The sequence below is a fragment of the Rhodnius prolixus genome, unplaced genomic scaffold, assembly GCF_049639745.1.
Source record: "Rhodnius prolixus isolate KJV_2025 unplaced genomic scaffold, Rpr scaffold_1, whole genome shotgun sequence".
In the NCBI taxonomy this organism is placed as follows: domain Eukaryota; kingdom Metazoa; phylum Arthropoda; class Insecta; order Hemiptera; family Reduviidae; genus Rhodnius; species Rhodnius prolixus.
The window spans coordinates 3,579,187-3,598,120 of NW_027411581.1; the positions used below are offsets into that span (position 1 = coordinate 3,579,187).

An 18,934-nucleotide genomic window follows, 5' to 3' on the forward strand; every position below is an offset into this window, starting at 1 on the left:
TGACTATAATGCTAAGCATCCACAATGGGGCTGTAGAGTGTCCAATCCTCGAGGTTGTTTACTGAACAATGTCCTATCCCAATAGGGAGTTATGTCCCTAACTCTACCCAGCACGGAAGTTTCCTTGTTCCTTATGTTTCAGAAGCTACTTGACGTCAAGTTGGTATGGCCACTTTGTTTTGCTAATAACTTCCGTAATTTAGCGGCACAAACGATAAAATTCGGTGGATCGCCAGCACAAACGATTGGTAAAGAGAAAAAGTTACAAAGTTGAAAATAAATTGGTGGCCATACTAACTTGACGTCAAGTTGGTATGGCCACTTTGTTTTGCTAATAACTTTCGTAATTTAGCGGCACAAATGATGAAACTTAGTAAATCGCCGGCACAAACGTTGTGCAAAATTTAATTTAAAAACTCGGTGGTGGCCATACCAACTTGACGGACACTAATCTAAAGGCTCAAGGTGCGCTAGTGTCGCCTATATGTTGTTATAAATATGAAATAATTTGTTTATATTTTCTCCAACTCACCGCTGTTAAGGAGGCGCTGTCGTTCTAAATTGTGATAAACAGTTACATATTTTTTTCTTTTTGACTACTTCAGTCTAGAAAATCATGTCTCTTGTAATAGGTCTGCAAAAAGGGTATTTAATCATTTGATTTTATTAATTTATTTTAGAATTTAGAATAATACATTGTTATTGAAAATTAGGGCGAATAGAAAATTTAAACACTGCATGTCAAAATGTTTTACAAACATTGGCTATTCTCCTTTATTGGCATTTTATCAGAGATCTGAGCATTATTTATTTATAAAACATAAATATTTGTGTTTAATAGTTTTAAAGCTAGAGTTTCAGGTATTTTTTAATTTTAAAAAAGTCACCAGGTATTTGATAAAATAGCAGGGATTTTTATAAATTTATTTATTTGATGTAGCTATATTTTCCCTCTTTCTGACTACATTATTCAGTTAATGTATTTACTCTGTTTACAGGGATAGTGATGCGGCCAGGTTCACTATTAATGGAACCGTTTACCTAGGTAAGGGATATAGTAAATCTAGGGACTCGTGATATAGTAAATTAAAATTTGAATGCTTATTATTTTACCAATAATAAGTGGAAATAAAATAAAAATAAACTTTGATATGAGATATCTTCACAACTTTCACTTCGGAAAATTTTAATTAAAGAACGTGGAATTGTTACTACTTTATTATTTATAATTATTTTTATCTCAATTATTTTTTATCAATGACAGTTTCCTCAATTTGTCATCCGCGTAGGACTATAACACTTTTTTTGTTCGCCTGGGTAGGTTTTTTGGGTTCTAGCCGTTGGTATCAAAGAAGTCATTGCTATGAATTCATGGTGAATTTTCATCTTAGTTACAGAAAACGTTCACTTCATTTTACTATTTCAGTTAATGGGGATAGTGTACCGGCGGACACATCGCTGAACACCTTCATCAGAGACTTCGCCCTGTTGAAAGGGACCAAGTACATGTGCAAGGAAGGAGGTTGTGGTGTTTGTATCGTCAGTGTACAATCTGAACATCCGGTCACCAAACAGACTCAGCACTTGGCTGTTAATTCCGTAAGAATTTTGGTTAACATTTATTGAAGATTGTCTTGAAGTAGTTTGGATTTCAAAATTCCTACTGCGAAAGAATATTAGAGAAATAAAGCCAATTCGGTGTTTTTTCCTTGCATTTTATCTTTCATTTTCCAAATGAAGGCTACTCTTTATGTTTACTTTAGCCTTGGCCATAAAAAGAGGTGCAGAGGCTGAAAAACTAGGAATCTAGACGAACTGGAAACCAACAGGTTATATTTCCTTCGTATTTTACAATCCAGCTTTTATATCAACTGCTCTGTTAGTGTGCGAGTGTCTCTCATTGGAGTAAATCAAAAAATAAGGGCAACTTCCGCCATTGTTTGAACCTTGAATTAGTTGATGCCTACATATGGCGGACTTATTTCTCGTACCAGAATTGTCTTATTCAATTTCGCAATTTGTTCATTTGCTTTTTACAAGTTGCACAAGGAAGAGATCTATGGAAGAAACAGAGTTTTTTTTTCTATAATTAGTGAGAAATGTTTGATAACTATGTAGAGAAAGTATTGCATGATAACACTCTGATTTAGTGTCTGCTGCCAGTGTTCTCCTGCCACGGCAAGGCAATCACCACCATTGAAGGAATCGGCAGCAAGAAGAAAGGTTACCACAAGCTACAGACAACTCTGGCACAGTTCTATGGCACTCAGTGTGGATTCTGTAGTCCTGCCATGATCATGAACATGTACAGGTGAGGAATTCATTAAGGTAGTAGTGTATTAAATCACAAAGGCGGCCCAACAGAATATTTGATTTTTTTTTTCAGTTTGTTACAAGAAAATCCAAACATAACCATGAGAGAAGTGGAAGACTCCTTTGGAGGGAACATATGCAGATGCACTGGCTACAGACCGATACTGGATGCATTCAAAGCTCTAGCCAGTGATACAACTAAAGATCTAAGGGAGAAATGCAAGGATATTGAGGTAATCTTATTGTTTATTGGGACTTGGAATTTTATCCATCTAGTCTTTGGTAAATTGGCCATTCGGTGCCGAACTTGCAGCTGCCCTCGTAGAACATTGAAGACTTACCTATATACGAGAGGAGTTGCAATCTACCTCTGTGGCTTAGTGGATAATTAGTAGCCAATTAATTGTGCCTAACAGGCGTGGGATTGTCATCTTGCAGGTAACGTTGGCAGATTATTGGATATGCTAACTGCATCTCCCCTGCCTTTAGTGGAGGGGGTGAACTCATTTTTCTCTGGATTTTACTCCTACGTGATAGTAGTTGAAGGAGTTCTCTATCAGTTCTTTAGCTCGTCCTGTAATAATAGTAATCTTAACGTGGTCATAGAGTGGATTTTGCTACTTCTATTTTCCATCCAGAAAAACTAATATAACCTTTCTTATTACAGGATGCGATGAAAAGTTGTCATCGCTCAGGAAAATCTTGTTCTTGGAAATGTTCTAATTGTAAAAGAAAAACCGGAAATCTTGAACAGACCGAAGATAATACAAATCATGAGATGGATTTCGTTGAATTGGCTTTAGCGCCGAAAAAACTTCAAATAAACTTGAAAGAAAACAACCGCTGGTATCGAGTGACAAGTATTCGTGAAATAATGGAAGTATTCGATCTAATATCTTCAAGTAGTTACATACTGGTCAATGGCAACACTGCTCAAGGTAAGCTTTATCTGGGTATTTATTTTCAGCTTGAGAGGTTTACTAGATTGATTTTTAACATTGGTGAAGGAGTTTACAGGTTACCCGAGCCACCAACGATTTATATAGACATTAGCGATGTGACCGAACTGAAATCATACACTGTGACCAACGAGCATCTAGAGTTGGGTGCCAATATCACACTTGCAGAGTGTATCAAACTGTTCAGAACATTGTCCGCCCAGAATGCTCTACTGTGCGGCTATACCGGTGTTCTGGCAGACCATATTGAAATGGTAGCCAACGTGCCGGTCAGAAATGTTAGTCAATATTGCAGACTATATTTATTTTTATTTTTCCTGTTCGCAAATTTCAGTCACTGGCAAACTTATTTCAGAAAGGTGTCTATTTCAATTTTCAGGTGGGCACTTTAGCGGGCAATCTATCTATCAAACATCAACATCTTGATTTTCCTTCGGACATTTTTCTTATTTTCTTGACAGTGGGTGCACAGATAACCATACGTAAGTGGAAGTTTTATCAACATTTAGCTATAATTGGGAAGTTATGGTAGACCTTAAATGACTAAAGATCCTTGAATTATTTCATCTTAAAGAAAGTGTCTGATACTCACAAGATAATACGGACCAATCAAAGATATCTTTAAACTGGACCGAAATGATTCTTGATCTGTCAGGAGAATAAATTCCTCACTTAAGTGTATAAGTCTACTGTCACAGTTGAATAATTTCTGAATAATTTTGCAGACAATAAAACAGGCATCAACAATACTGTGCCTTTACTGGAATATCTGCAATTGGACATGAACTTCAAGGTTATTTCTTCAATCAGGTTACCTGCACTCAGCAGCAAACATTACCGTCTGGAGACGTTCAAGGTGAATAATTAAATAGCCATTTAATAAAACTAACAATCAAAAAAATCTGATGTGAATACAAAAGACCCTCTCTTATTACTATTCTCGAGGTCTCGGGCTCTCTTCCAAGAGAGACCTTTTCATCGAATTAGCCTTGAAAAATTGTTACAAATAGTAGTAATTAGTGACATTAATGAAGAGAATAGAATGTTGAAAGAAAACATATGTATACTTATATACGTACACATATAATGTGTTTTTGGAATAACGACTAGATTGAGTTTCTCTGGCAAAAAAGAGATTTATTTTGGCATTAATAATATTCTTAAAACATTAATATTTAATATATAATTAATTAAATATTCTTTCCTACTTGGTAAAAAAGAGTAACGACACTCAAAGTCGATAATTCACTTCACTGTTCATTGTTCACTACTCCTTAACAAAAACTTACAGTTTAAAATGTTAATTAAGTATAAGGGTTGATTAAACGCCAAAAGGTACACAAATCAGCAGTACCCAACATTTCATTAATACTTCATTGATATTATTTAAGTACCCAACATTTCATGAATACTTCATTGATATTATTTAAGTAATTTTACTGCATTAATTTTCATTAATATTTCTTAGATGTCACAGACCCTTATGCTGGCCACTTTCATCTACAAATATTTGTTCAAGTAGCACTGTAGATTGACTATAATATCTATTTATCTATAATAATCAAAGTATTAATTAAAGGTTAAAAAGAAAAACGTTATAAAAAAAATTATGAGGCTAAAAAATTCAAAAACTTTTTTAAAAAATGCTTACATCAACATACATCAATGATTTTGTTTTATTTATTTATTTTTAAATAAAAATCGTCGGTTTAAGTTCATTCTTCGATTAAAGTAATTGTTACTTTATGTAGTAGTCAAACGTTTGTGAAAATAAGTAATAAATAATCTGGCTTTATCGCAAATAATATAGTTTTCTTCAATTACATTCTCAATCTAGGTGTTCTTCCCACAATGTTGTATACATGTAATATAAAATAAATAAGATATGCATATTTTTAGGACAGCTAATTATTCCAGTATTTTACTATAAGTAAAATTAGGGGGACTAAATTAAAATTACAATTGAGAAGTGAGTAAATATTGTTGAATAATCTACTTGTTATAACTGTGTGTTATTTGTGCTCACGAATATTTTGGTAAGACGAATTCAAGACTGAAACATTGTTTTATATCCTCCGTGATTCAAATTTAAACAATAGCCGACTCTAACTTTGTCTTTTTCCACTTTAACATGCATGCATATATGACTACTCAGAAAAAAGGGCATATTAAAGATAAATCAGAAGAATAATTTGGAATAGAGTTAAAATAAAGTACCTATTAAATAACGAAGATATAATATACATTTAATCATAATTATAACAAAAAAATATTATGAATGAACTGGCCAGCATAAGGGTCTGTGACATCTAATAAATTCTAAGAAATATTAATGAAAATTAATGCAGTAAAATTACTTAAATAATATCAATGAAGTATTCATGAAATGTTGGGTACTTAAATAATATCAATGATGTATTAATGAAATGTTGGGTACTGCTGATTTGTGTACCTTTTGGCGTTTAATCAACCCTTATACTTAACATTTTAAACTGTAAGTTTTTGTTAAGGAGATTTTTGTACCTTTTGGATAGATTTTCCTTTTTGTCTATTTTACAAAGTTACATATCTGCTTTACAGATTTTTTTAAAATTTAGAATAAGAAATTCTATTATTATAACCTGATAAGGTGTTAAGTCGGAACCGAAACTACCACTGGAGAGATCTTTTTAAAGAATGATTATAGTTGCGGTCCCCAAACCATCCTCAATAACAAATTTTTTTTAGAAAGCGTTTTGAATAAAATAGGAAGGTATTTGTATGTAAATAGCAAAATTAAACTGCGATTTCAGTACTTCCTTTTAAGAGGAGCAAGAAAAATAAACTGCGATTACAGTAATTCTCCCTAAAAGGCAAAGAGGCAAAGATTTTGAATCGAACGACAATTCATTGATGTAAATCGGTTCACTCATTGATAATTTTAACGATTGCAGTACTTTCTCTTAGTAGGCGTAAGAGCATGATGGCACTTCACAGCCACGTAGAGGAGCTTTAATCACTTCTTCGTGCTAAATTTCATCAAAATCGGACTAAGCGTTATAGAAATATTGGTAATAATAGTTTTAGAAAGGGCCTTATTTGGGTGGGGCAAACTCCCCTCCTAATGAGGCATACCGTCGAGACTTTCAAAGTGCAAATCTGTATAAAATTTCGATTCGAATGACACTTCATTCATAAAAATCGGTTCATGTGTCGATAATTTGAAACGATTGCTATACTTCCCCTTAACAAGTGTAAGAGCTGATCGCCGCTTTAATGTTACGTAGGGGAGCCCTAACCCTATCATCCTACCAAATTTTATCAAAATCGGGCCAAGATTTACAGAGTAATTAGTAATAATAATTTTGGAGGGGGCCTTACATAAAGGGGGCTAACTCCTCTCCCATTCGATGTACAGCGTCGGGACCCCCAAAAGGCACATCTACATAAAATATTGAATCGAATGACACCTCATTCATGAAAATCGGTTCCCGCGTTTAGGCGCTACGTTGTTTACAAAAAAGGTAACAACAAGAAGAAGAAGAACAACAACAAGAACAAGACCAATTTTTGAAAATGCCGTTTTTGCTCATTTTCAGTAACTTTTTTCTCGTAATATATTAAATCTGGTTTTTTTTTTTTAAAAAAAAATTACAGTTATAAAGGAGGACTTGCCCTATAATTTAAAGAAAATTTGGGAATTTTATCTTTTATAGAAAAAGAGAAAAAAATTGTCAAAGTTGGGTGTTTTTCAACGTTACACTTTTTCGTGCAGTTTTTGATGATCAACCCTTATACAACTGTCCTACCGGACAGTTTTAATATTTTTCAAACTAACCTGCTCCTTTTTTCCTACCCACTCTTCACGCGAAGTTACGAGCATGCGCTCTGAGAAGGACGGGAAAAATTTAAATTAAATATCTTAATATACTGCAAAAACTGTAACTGTAGCTCGTATCATGCATTACAATATAGACAGGCAATCAAAAGCCTACTCAGTCTCCATTGTTTCTTTTTCTATAAGTTAAAAATGTTTTAGGCTTCCCTGAGCCTATCTTCAGTCATAAATTGTCCATTAAACATAAATTGTGTGCTCTAAGGTTACAATTTTGCAAACTACTATCACATTTTCATTAAATGTGAAACCTTTGACGGTTTGTGTAGATCAACTTGGCAACAATGTCGGAGTCTTAACGTTTCTGTCTGGAAACTTGAAGCACGGGTTCAGGGACGTCCCTAAACGTTTCTTGATTAAAGAAAGAAAAAGAAACAATTAATATTAGGAATCCCTGGCTACATCTGGGTAAATCAGTCTGATAACAACCACATCATCATGCCTGGAATTTAGAGTATTTTCTCATCAAGAAAACTAATATTCTGTGTGCATTTCAGATAATGCCTAGGAAACAAAACGTTCATGCTCTTGTCAACGCTGGATTTTTGTTTAGAATAAATAATGACAATTACTTAGTTGAAGAAAGACCAGTTATTGTCTATGGAAATATTAGCAAAACATTTGTAAGTATGGCTTTTAAATGACTGTAATAAATAAGATGAAGATCTTTGGACGAAGATTCCGTTGTTGATCATTTTCCAGACTCATGCTTACAATACAGAATCTTATTTAACTGGGAAGCCATTGACCAACCAAGAAACACTGAAAAATGCGTTGAAGATATTGTCTAAAGAAATCGATCCTGAAAAGTGTCCGTTAAAAGCAAGTCCAGAGTATAGGAGAACATTGGCTGTATCGCTCTTCTATCGGGTAATCTAACATTGGCATATACTTGAATATACTTGTAGCATAAATTGTTAGATTTTTCTCAACGTTGAAGTATTATTCAATTGACAGATTTTTTTTTTTTTTTAGTTTGTGCTAAGCGTAAATCCGGAACAAGTAAATGAACGGTACCGAACTGGATGCAATAATCTGCAACGACCTCTGTCATCTGGTAAACAAGAATATGTGACTAACAAGGCAGAATGGCCACTGACACAACCAATGCCAAAAATGGAATCCTTGATACAATGTTCTGGTAAATAGTTATTTATTCGCACGATTAGGTTTCGTAGTTGATGAATGAATTTAAGCTGATTTTTTGCCCTCGAAATCGGCACTTCTATGAAATTAATCAATTGTGTGTTCACTTATCAGCTGTTAGGTTCATTAGATCAAGAGTGAAAATGATTATAATAGAAAGGACGACAACTGGGCCGGATCGATCAGGCCGGATAGAACTGGATCATTTAATGTATGTCCTAAATGGCTAATTCACACTATGTGAGTTGATTCTATCTTGTTGAAGGGTATCTTATATATCATTGATATTTGTCGTTTTGGCGAATTTATGTACCTTCCCTAACCTGCGGTATTGCTTGTAATGGTCTGATTCCTCTGCAGCATTCACAAGTCAATATTGCCTTTCGTGTCCCTCATCAGATATAACTTGATCTGTACAAAGCCTTGTGGGGGTCACTACCCAATCTCAGTATCCATTCTCAAAGCCTTTGTTGTTCACTTAAGATGTCGGATGTTGATCTTACTTTGGGCTCTTCCATTTAGTCCATTCAGGGTGTCGGCAATGAGTAAGTGGACCAATTTTTTCGAGAACTTGAAATGGACTTATTGAAAGGAGAGGTTCTAATGAACCTCAACAAGCCCTACATGTATTTGAGTGTTGGAATGAGAATTGCCAGGCTGGGACAACCGCAGAGACACCCTGAAGATCCTGAAGAGATCCTAGAAGAAGTGAAATTCACTAGTTCATTTCTCCCGACACTGGTGAAAATAAGCAAGTTCGAAGAGTGCTTTAAGTTATTTATTGAATTACGACCTGGAGTACTGGTTTGTTTCCCGGTCTAGGAAGAAATTTGTTCCGCAACCCGCTACCCATCGAGGACTGCCTGAAATAAAATATTCCTGTTGGATTAAGAGAAGGTCTTGGGAGTTTTCGCACTAGATTTTGTGAAATATCGTCTCAATTCCTATTTTCTTCCCAAAGTTTGCTGTTCATGATTAACTTTTCCGATAGCCAAAGAGAAATCTAATCTACCAATCCTTGAAAAACAACTCTTTTTAATGACTTTATCTATTTGTATTTAATTTAAAGGTGAAGCAGAATATCTTGATGATAAACCTAAATGTCCCAATGAACTTTACGGAGCGTTGGTATTGGCAGACAAAGCGAACGGTGTGATTTCCAAAATTGATGCGTCAACTGCTCTGGTTAGTCTGAAATATATTAAAAAAACAATACACAATTTTGAAAAATATATTTTTAATGATATTTACATCTTTACTATTGTTATCAGAAAATGCCTGGAATAATAGCATTTTATAACGCCGACCATATACCAGGGCAAAATACCTTCATACAACCTCCCACATCGTATAATTATAATTTAGAGTTTGAAGAGGTACTTAGTGGTAATTAAAAAGATCAGTTTATTTGAGTTAATTATAAAATTTAAAATAACTATAGAAAAATTAATTTCAGATATTTTGCAGCGGTAAAACTTTATGCGCCGGTCAACCAGTTGGCATTGTAGTCGCAATTAGCCAAGAATTAGCGATTAAAGCCTCTAGATGTGTTAAGATAGAGTATGCTTCGGTTGAGAAACCGTTAATCACTGTTCAAGATGTACTGGATGCTGGAGATCAATCTAGGATTATATTAAAACATGTTATAGAGCCGACCGAAACTAAACGTAGGTTGTCCTTGTAAGGATTATTGACTTATGAGGACTAGTTGACTAGTCAAATGGAAGTGTCTCTATAGTCAGTCAATAGTTCACACTCTCGATAGTTGGTTCCAGATGTGTTAACGTGGTGTATTCATTAGCTGCATTTTTCTCGCAAAATTCGTTGTAAACTCAGGGAGAGAATGGGATAGGTTTCCATCTAGGTTAGAGGTCCATATATAACCTCTCCTCCATAACCTATTCCCTCTACGTCTACCTCAGGGTAATATGTACGGATACAAACTTCATGTATTGGAAGAAATTAAATATATCTGAGAATTTCGGAGTTTCAAGAGTAAATTTGTGAGTTATGACTTTGAGAATAGTAAGAAAAGGCCATGCAAGTGTTCATTGAATGGCGGTCAATTATTATGTAATAAAATGATATTATTATTATTGCCCCTTAGAAGACGTTAAGCATCACATTAAAGGAGAATATCATTTGGAAGGGCAATATCATTACAATATGGAAGTGCAAAATTGTCTTTGTATACCAACAGATGAAGGAATGACTATACATGCTTCAGCACAATGGCTTTCCGCTTTACAATTTGGCGTAGCTTTGGCATTGAACATGCCAGCGAATAAGTTAGTGAATTTTTATAAGTATACGATATCTTTGTCCTAGTGTGATTTCTTATGAAAAAATCTGGTGTGAAATTGAGGTAGGAGAACCTCCAAGGAGTTCACACTTTTTCCTGAGTGCCAGGACATTACTGCTGGGAGAAGATAAAAATTAATCTTTTTTATAGAAGCGAGCCAAGGGCAGTAAGGAAATCTGATTTTGCAGATTGGGCAGAAGTTAAAAAAATATTTTTAAAAGAGGTTTTCAGAATGTTTAGGTGACTATTCACTAAATTTCCCCCCACACTAGACTTAAAAGAACGGAACTACATAACAGACGCTATCGACTACTTAAAAGTCTATTAGACGATAGATCAAAACCCTCTCTGGACAACAACAGACTGATTTATTATAGTAAAGTAATTGCCAATTTTTTCAGGCGGGCTTTATGTCCTACAACCATTTAGGTGTCGTGGACGGAGGCAACTAGCAATCAGTTTACTGAAAATTTCTTTTATTAATCATTAAATAAAATCCAAGGTCTATGACCGGGAATCGAACCCAGTACCACAATACATATTACCTTTACAGGTCTCGCCTCTAACCGCTCGGCTACCGTGGCGCCCCAAAGACTAATTTATATTACTATTTTAAAAGCCATCTGAGCGTATGGAATAGAGCTGTGGGGTTCAACCAAACGTTCCAATCTCCAAAGGATTCAATATCATCAATCTAAAATACTTGAACTATTGTAAACGCTCCATTTTATGTCTCCAACCACACTATACATGCTGACCTTAACGTTCCTTTTGTCGTATTAGTTGCTAAAAACATGATACAGAAAACTCTCCACTTCAGTCTGCAATCTCATATATGTAAATCCTCTAGCTCAAAATCTTTCTTCAAGAACTCTTCCTGATAACCCTGACAAGACGCCTTAAAAGACAGTCTGTCCTTGTGATCTACTCTCAAGTCAAGAGAGTGGCTAACAGTCTTATGTTTTGGAGTGTTACCACTGGGTAACTACTCCACTTTTTGTATCTACATCTACCATTCACTTCTATCATTGTTTACTTATAGCGCCAACGTGCTGATTGTAGCAAAAATAAACGCAAAAAAAGTGGTTTGAACAGTTTTTTGTTCTGTTTTAAAAAACGAGAATTTTTCAACTATAATTTAAGCAGATTATAAATTACTGAATCATTTCTTTTTGGTCATTTCATATAGAAATGAAGCAATGCATAGTATCTTTGGCATATTACTAAGGTTATAGAATATCTGTGCATTTTTTGGGAAAGAAATATAAATTCACTTTTTTTTTTAGGATACAGGTGAAAGTAAAAAGAATTGGGGGTGCATTTGGTGGTAAATTGTCTCGTAATATAATGGTGGCCGCGGCGGGCGCTGTAGCAGCCTATAACCTCAATCAGCCAGTCAGAGTGGTCCTGGATCTGACTACAAATATGAGAGCTATTGGTAAACGTTATCCACTGTTGGCCAAATATGATGTGAGTTTAACCGTAAAGTAATATTTATTTATTTATTCTAAATCCTTGGTCTCACCTTTGCAAGTGTTTCACAATTATTAATAAATTTAATTAAGTATTAACGTCATAGTTCAAATGGTACATATTAACGTACAGCAAGAAAGCAATGAATCTACCACGTTATATGACCTACCATGATAAAATAATCATGCTACTGATTAAGATGTATCATTTCTATTTAATCAGTTAGGTGTTAATGATGATGGACTAGTACAGAATTTAAAGCTGGACATATATGAAAATTCTGGTTATTCAGAGAATGATGATATAACAGAAATAACAGAAAAAGGTATTCCATCGATTTATGATATTACCTCTTGGAAGGTGAACATCTACTTAGTCAAGACAGATATACCATGTACTACGTGGATGCGAGCACCAGGTAAAAACTACTTAATTCCTTGAATGCTTTACGCTAACTTAGAATGTTTTACTTTTTCCGTTCGCATAGTCGAAATCTGAAAATTGAGTAAAAGTTTTCCACTATTTAATTGTACAGGAATGTTAGAAGGTATAACTACTGCAGATCATATCATGGAACACATAGCATTTATTGTTAAAAAAGACCCAGTTGAAATTTGCAGGCTAAACTGTAATCCAGACGATAGAAGTGTTTTTGATGAAATGTTACAGACAATAAAAACTTCTTCGGATTATGTAAATCGTCGTGCATTAGTGGATCAATTTAATAAAGTAAGCCGGAAATTAACGTACTATGTTTTTAAATTTACTTTAATTATTTATTAATATAAGTTACTTACTTTGTTTTGAAAAGGCATCATAATCGTAAAGATTTTCGATTTTGTGTACTGACCAGATTTATCTTCTATTTTTTTTTGCCCAGTATAACACGAAATGGAAAAGGGCAGATTGCTTAAATTTGATATTTCCCTAAGGTACCGGCAGGGAGCGCGCCAAAAGTTTTTTTAAAAAGGACAACCAGAAATAGGTTTAAAAAAAATAAATAAAAAAATACTATTGAGTATGTTTAGACACTAAAACGTTTTCCCGGGCATTTCTGGATAACGGAAGTGGATAGGTTTCCGCTCAAAGCTCCTAACTGTCCGTTAGGGCAGTTGTTTAAGGGCCTACCGTGTACACAGTTTGAATTCTCTTTGCCTTTTTTATGAAGAAGTACTGTATTAGCGGTTTAATTGCTCCGCCCCGTCTACGGTACCTAGTTGATGGATGTTAGGCTTCGCAATGTTCCTTCTGTAAGTGTCACACTGCCTTTTTTTCCAGGATAATCGTTGGAAAAAGAAAGGTATCTCGCTGGTACCAATGAAGTTTACAATAAAGTTGTTCCCAAATTTCTATTCATTGGTTTCAATTTATGCCGGTGATGGTACTGTGGCGATATCTAGTGGAGGTGTGGAAATGGGGCAAGGATTGAATACTAAGGTAAGGTACTTTAGTAAACTGTATCATATATTCTTTTCCTTCTACTCTCACCCTTACAAAAAAGGAAGTAGACTCAGAGGGCAGTCTTCAGGAAATAGCCTTAGATATTCGTGACTTTCCAAGCATAGCTCTTCGGATTACCCTATTTTTGGTATTGACGAACTTACTGACTGTTACCGCTTTCCCAAACTCTCTCTACACAATTCCAACACGCGTGTTCAATCAAGAAGGATTCAATCATAAATGTAATTAGAAGAAAATTTGATTATGTATTTGCTAGAGGTACGCAACTGAGACAGTGTCTTGTGAAAGATGGCAATATTTTGTTAAAGGTAGCTTTTAAAATTGTGAAAGGTTGGATAGGAACAGAATTTAATTGTTTTCTAATTGCAATTGGGTAACTGAACAATAATAGAACAAATATTCTGACTTTTCTAAAAAAAACTGATGAAGTTAAGTTTTCCAGGTTGTTCCGTCTGTCATCTTTGATTCCAGCGGTTAGCAGGTTAGTTGCGAAAATTCAAATTCTTCTTTTTTCAAAGATTTAAGATCTATTTGAAGAGTGATTTAAAAACCAAAAAGTTAAAATATGTTAAAAGCCCGATCTGAAGCCTAAGTAATAAGGTTTTACAGACACTTCAGAGCTGTAAGAAGTAGAAAGGTTGTGGGACTGCTCTGCAATTGATCAAGAAAATTTTGCCAGACCGATGACGCATACAGCAAGAAACTTACAGATAAGGCATCCCCTGATCTAGCTCTAGTCTTAATTAAAAGAGCTTGGTCTATTAAGACTAATAGAAAGCTATCTGGAAAACTTGTGGTCTGAATGACAGTTACCGTCTACTGAGCACAGTGTCTTGATTAAGCGCTAAATAGTGGTGAGAAGTGGAGATGGATTTAGTGATAGAAGTAGCCTCTGGAGTGAACTGCCTCCTGTGAAGAACTCTCCCTTACTCTGGAGACAAACAGGGCAGAGCTTTACTTCCCAACTGTTTCTCTTCCACAGTTAGTTCACTTCCACTAATTTGACGGGAGTGATCGCCCCCATATTTTTCTTGATTGAATTAGGTCAGTACAGATCAAATCTAATAGAGAACTTTATTTCATATTTCAGGTAGCCCAGGTTGCCGCCCATACACTTGGGATTGACCTGGACATGGTTAAAATAGATCCCACTATCTGTATTATTTCGCCGAATAGTTATGGAACTGCAGCAAGTTCTGGATCTGAAATTATTTCTTACGTAAGTAATTTATCTAAAGTTTAGTAGGTTGTGATTCAGCCATTTAACTATTACCAACATCAGTAACTGTTGACACTTAACTTACTTGCATTCATAATTAGGCCACTCTAAGAGCCTGTGAACAGATCATGAACAGACTGCAACCTTTAAAGGAGAAAATGGGTAATCCAACATGGCTGGAACTGGTGCAGAATGCAGTTAATCAAGGAGTCAGTCTAAGTGAACAGTTCATGTAAGTTAATAACATTACTGTGCTGTGTAAATCAATTACTTAGTGCAGTTGTACCTTTCTCATACTCATCATAAGAGGAAGTATTACTATCGTGCAGATTTCCAATTTTCAGTTTTCAATAAAAATATTTTGTTTTTGAAGTCGCATGGCACCGATAATATTTATACTAATTTATCTGTATATGTATATTTTTGTGCGTTGTTTGGTCAGCGCAAATCAAAAACCAAAACTCATGGAAAGTTAAAATTTAGTTAAAGAGGATATTTGCTTAAATGAGCGAGATATTTAGACTCGCTAGTTTAAGTAAGGAAGTGGCATCCTAAAAATTTCAACATCCTGTTTTTCTTTAACTATTATTTTCCAACTGATAACATTTCTCTTGATAGTTGAGATAGTTATTGTCTATGATCTGATAAAAATTAACTTTTCGATATACCTATCAGCCAACCGGATTATTATTTAGGGAAGTTTAGGGACAGAAATAATATAAAATTACGGATAATTTCAAATTTGATGAAAATCAGGCGACAGGAGTGCCACTTTATTTGTTTTTCTTTTTTAGTTTTTAAACGGAAATACGTAGTTCCAACGGATTTCTTTAAACTTCCTAGACCTCTACGTGCCGAAAGTCATTCAGCTATATTTATTTATTTATTTTCACAAATCTTTGTTAGTATTCTTGGGAAGGGCAGAAGTTAACATTTTACAGTTTAACATACGATACTCGTATTTATATGTACGAAATGTCTAACCTACATTGCCGAGTTGGAGGATGTAAAGAGATTACAGGAAGTTTAAGGAAAAGATTGCAGGCAACATTGATGGTGAAATGAGCAAATCTGTGCCACATTAATGAGAATTAAAAAATAAATAACTTGACAGAAATAGAAATTCCTTGAATGATTTCTTGTTAACATCCTTGAATGACTTAAGGCTTTAGTTGAATTTCTTGAAAATTAATCGAAACTTATTAGGAAGGGTTTCGCAACGTCACTCTTTGCTACGATGCCCTTTTATTTTAGTGAAGCTTACATTTATTAAATTATATACTTATTATATTATAAATGTATACGTAACAGGTATACCACTGCAGACCCAAGCCTTCAACCGTATCCAATATATGGTTTCGTAGTTTTAGAAACAGAAGTGGATCTACTTACCGGACAATACCAGGTTAGTAGTGACCATATGTTTTACTATTCCTTTGGAATTAATTAGGTATCTTAAGTTCTATTGGGTTTGTCGCAGTCTGAATAATAGTTTTCATTTTGCGAAGCAGTCAATTGCATTTCAAAATCCTTCGATAACATTATTATTATTTCCAAGACTAATAATTGTATAGATATTGGCAGTTGTTGAGGACCGAAGTCGTTTTGCAGTGCCTGCCGGTCTCAAGGTAAGTAATAATCAATCAACGAACACGTGCTGTAAGAAGAGCCACTTGTCTAAGATCAATCAGCTGCACTCAAACCAGGGAGTTCCTGTTGACAATCCCTAGCACTTTCCCTAATTGATTCATAATTTAACGCGAACTAATTTTAAGCTTTTCTAACCTAACTTAGCCCATTATTCGGTAAAGGTAAAAAAATAGTTCTACTTATATATTTTCAGATCCTGAGAGCAGATATCCTGGAAGACGTTGGTGAAAGTATGAGCCCATTCATTGACATTGGTCAGATAGAAGGTGCATTTGTCATGGGTCTAGGATATTTCCATTCTGAAGAACTAATCTACGACAAAGATGACGGCCGATTGTTGACTGACCGAACTTGGGTAAGAACTTCTTGATTAATCTAAGAATGTAATCCAATGGCAAGTATACTAAACAGGAGTGTTACTGTTTTCAGACTTACTGGCCACCAGGAGCTCAAGATATTCCCATAGATTTCAGGATTACCATGAGAAGAAATGCTCCAAATCCTAAATTTGTTCTACGCTCCAAAGGTTACTAAATATTACCTGTTTTCTTGAATGTATAAATCCACCATAAATGTATAGTTTGATAATACTTTCTATCTTTGAAGAGAAAAAAAAGAAATTTGGAGTTGGTGCTAGACTTGCTGAGACATATCAGACATAAACATAAGTGAAATTGAGCTTTCTCTTTCTCTCTCGCTCTCTCTCTACGCCAAACTGATTCATCTATCCCTGATGATGGATGAAATTGCGATACCGGTCAGGGTTGTAACTAACATGCGGCCATAGCAGATAAAAACATTGTCATTATCCATCACTGCGAACCTAATCAAGATATTCAATAGCAGATCCATTGAAATGTTGCAGGGACTGGTGAGCCGGCCTTATGTCTGTCAGTCTCTTTGCAGCATGCACTGAAAATGGCCATAAGTTCTGCTAGAAAAGATGCAGGATTACCTGCAGAATGGTTTGAACTCAGTAAGATAATTTATCATTATTATACGAATTTATATTTAATTAAATTGTCTTCTTTGAAATATGTTTTTTATTATTGAATTTTGTTTTTTGCTGCATTCACAGGACAACCGTGCACTTTTGAGAAAGTGTTGCTGGCCGTTGCAACAGATCCTAAGGATTTTTCCATCCAGTAATTTTTACATAATGAGGATTTTGGGAAATATTTATTAAATAACATCACCTTTAGTGAGGTGATAGATAATATTCTATATTTGTAGAGTAAAACTCTTTGTCAATAATGTTGACTACAAAATTTAGGTGGAAAGAAAGTAAAATAACAAATAGCTATAAACCTTAAGTACCAATAAAGATAATATTATCTACAAAACTGGTTATTTATTTATTTATTGTTGCCTTACCTTATCAGTGTTGACAACGTGCCACGGTTGCATAGATAATGCAAAATAGAGTACTTATTTTAATATTTTTTTAGGTATGCACAATGCATTCATGCGATTACTGGAATTTGGACTCCAGTGAAACTGCGCTGAAATTTAAAAAAAAATTATTTCACTTCATTAGAGATTTATTTTCTCTCTCTCTTTCTGTTAATTTCTCTTACTTTACTTGGTATGGGTAAGTATCGAGAGCACATAAAATACTCGTTTTTAAGTCCTCTAGGTTTTAGTGAGTCATTTTTTTGAAGCGCTTTTTCAGTTTTTCAGGCCACCATAGCAGAGCGGTTCGAGACGGTTAAAGTTGTATTGTGATACTGGGTTCGAATTCCGGTCTAGGCCTTGGGCTATATTTAATGTTTAATAAGAGAAATTTACAGTAAAGTATGTTTGCTAGTCCCCACGATAGCCGAGCGGTTAGAGGCTAGACCCGCAAAGCTAAGATGTATTGCGGTACTAGGATATATTCCCAGTCTATACCTTTAATGGTTAATGTGAGAAATTTATAGTAAAGTATGTTTGCAAGTCGCCTCCGTCCGCGACACCTAATTTGGTAGTTGGACGTTAAGCCCCGCCTGAATAAAGTAGGAATTACCTTATTTTCACTTTATCACAAATCGTAACAAAAAAATATTAGGAAAGCTGCAGTAAGAGAAAAATGATGTGTTTACATCAAATTTTTTTTTCCAGTTACACCACTTTAATATTTTGTATAAATGTTTTGTACCAAATTTAGGTAAACAACATTAATGGAGCTTACTCTAAGCATTGAAGAGTTGAAATATTTAGTTTTATGTACTGTTCAGATCTGCATCAAATTTAATATACACAATTTTTCTATTATTTTAAATATTTAGCAGTTCACATGCTTTAACTTTTGCGGCTACTTTACCGGAGTATTAGTTTTTTAAATAATTTTTTTAATGCCGTTTGCTGTCAGCAGATGATTGGTGTTTGACAGTTTCATTAAATGTTACTATAATTGTACATAATATTCCATAATTACATTACAGTTTACTTCACATTTGTGTAATTCGGTATCTTGATTAAATCTTTTCTGTTCCTTGAATACATATTTAAAATGTATCGGTCCATTTTTGGTATATGTACCTCCGAAGCGAGTACAT

The 18,934-nt window shown here is 34.6% G+C and overlaps 1 protein-coding gene across 4 annotated transcripts; it reads left to right on the forward strand.

The window, feature by feature from the left end:
* The first annotated feature begins 510 nt into the window (after nucleotides 1–510).
* Nucleotides 511–17,719, forward strand: LOC141452636 (uncharacterized). 4 transcript variants are annotated; one of them, XR_012457515.1, is made up of 27 exons: nucleotides 511–645; nucleotides 999–1,045; nucleotides 1,427–1,599; nucleotides 2,151–2,311; nucleotides 2,387–2,546; nucleotides 2,981–3,251; nucleotides 3,321–3,550; nucleotides 3,652–3,754; nucleotides 3,998–4,128; nucleotides 7,644–7,769; nucleotides 7,849–8,016; nucleotides 8,122–8,287; nucleotides 9,362–9,477; nucleotides 9,564–9,668; nucleotides 9,749–9,959; nucleotides 10,400–10,580; nucleotides 11,881–12,064; nucleotides 12,290–12,485; nucleotides 12,603–12,796; nucleotides 13,346–13,504; nucleotides 14,619–14,747; nucleotides 14,849–14,979; nucleotides 16,059–16,152; nucleotides 16,591–16,752; nucleotides 16,827–16,923; nucleotides 17,004–17,373; nucleotides 17,476–17,513. XR_012457515.1 is itself a non-coding variant. In XM_074124969.1 (27 exons), exons 1-27 carry the CDS (start codon nucleotides 617–619, stop codon nucleotides 17,544–17,546), a joined length of 3,906 nt encoding a protein of 1,301 aa, XP_073981070.1. In that variant the 5' UTR covers nucleotides 511–616; the 3' UTR covers nucleotides 17,547–17,719. The 4 variants fall into 4 exon arrangements, 3 of the variants coding, with proteins under 3 accessions (XP_073981070.1, XP_073981095.1, XP_073981086.1); XM_074124969.1 differs by having other exon boundaries at nucleotides 17,263–17,373; nucleotides 17,476–17,719; XM_074124994.1 differs by lacking the exon at nucleotides 9,749–9,959 and having other exon boundaries at nucleotides 9,564–9,678; nucleotides 17,263–17,373; nucleotides 17,476–17,719.
* Nucleotides 17,720–18,934: the final 1,215 nt, after the last annotated feature.

Excerpts from the sequence above, each read along its gene's own strand:
- LOC141452636 (XM_074124969.1), top strand. The coding sequence starts at position 617 with ATGTCTCTTGTAATAGGTCTGCAAAAAGG. Across the intron at positions 646-998 it reads GTAATAGGTCTGCAAAAAGG|GGATAGTGATGCGGCCAGGT; the intron begins GTATTTAATCAT and ends CTCTGTTTACAG. Across the intron at positions 10,581-11,880 it reads TTGAACATGCCAGCGAATAA|GATACAGGTGAAAGTAAAAA; the intron begins GTTAGTGAATTT and ends TTTTTTTTTTAG.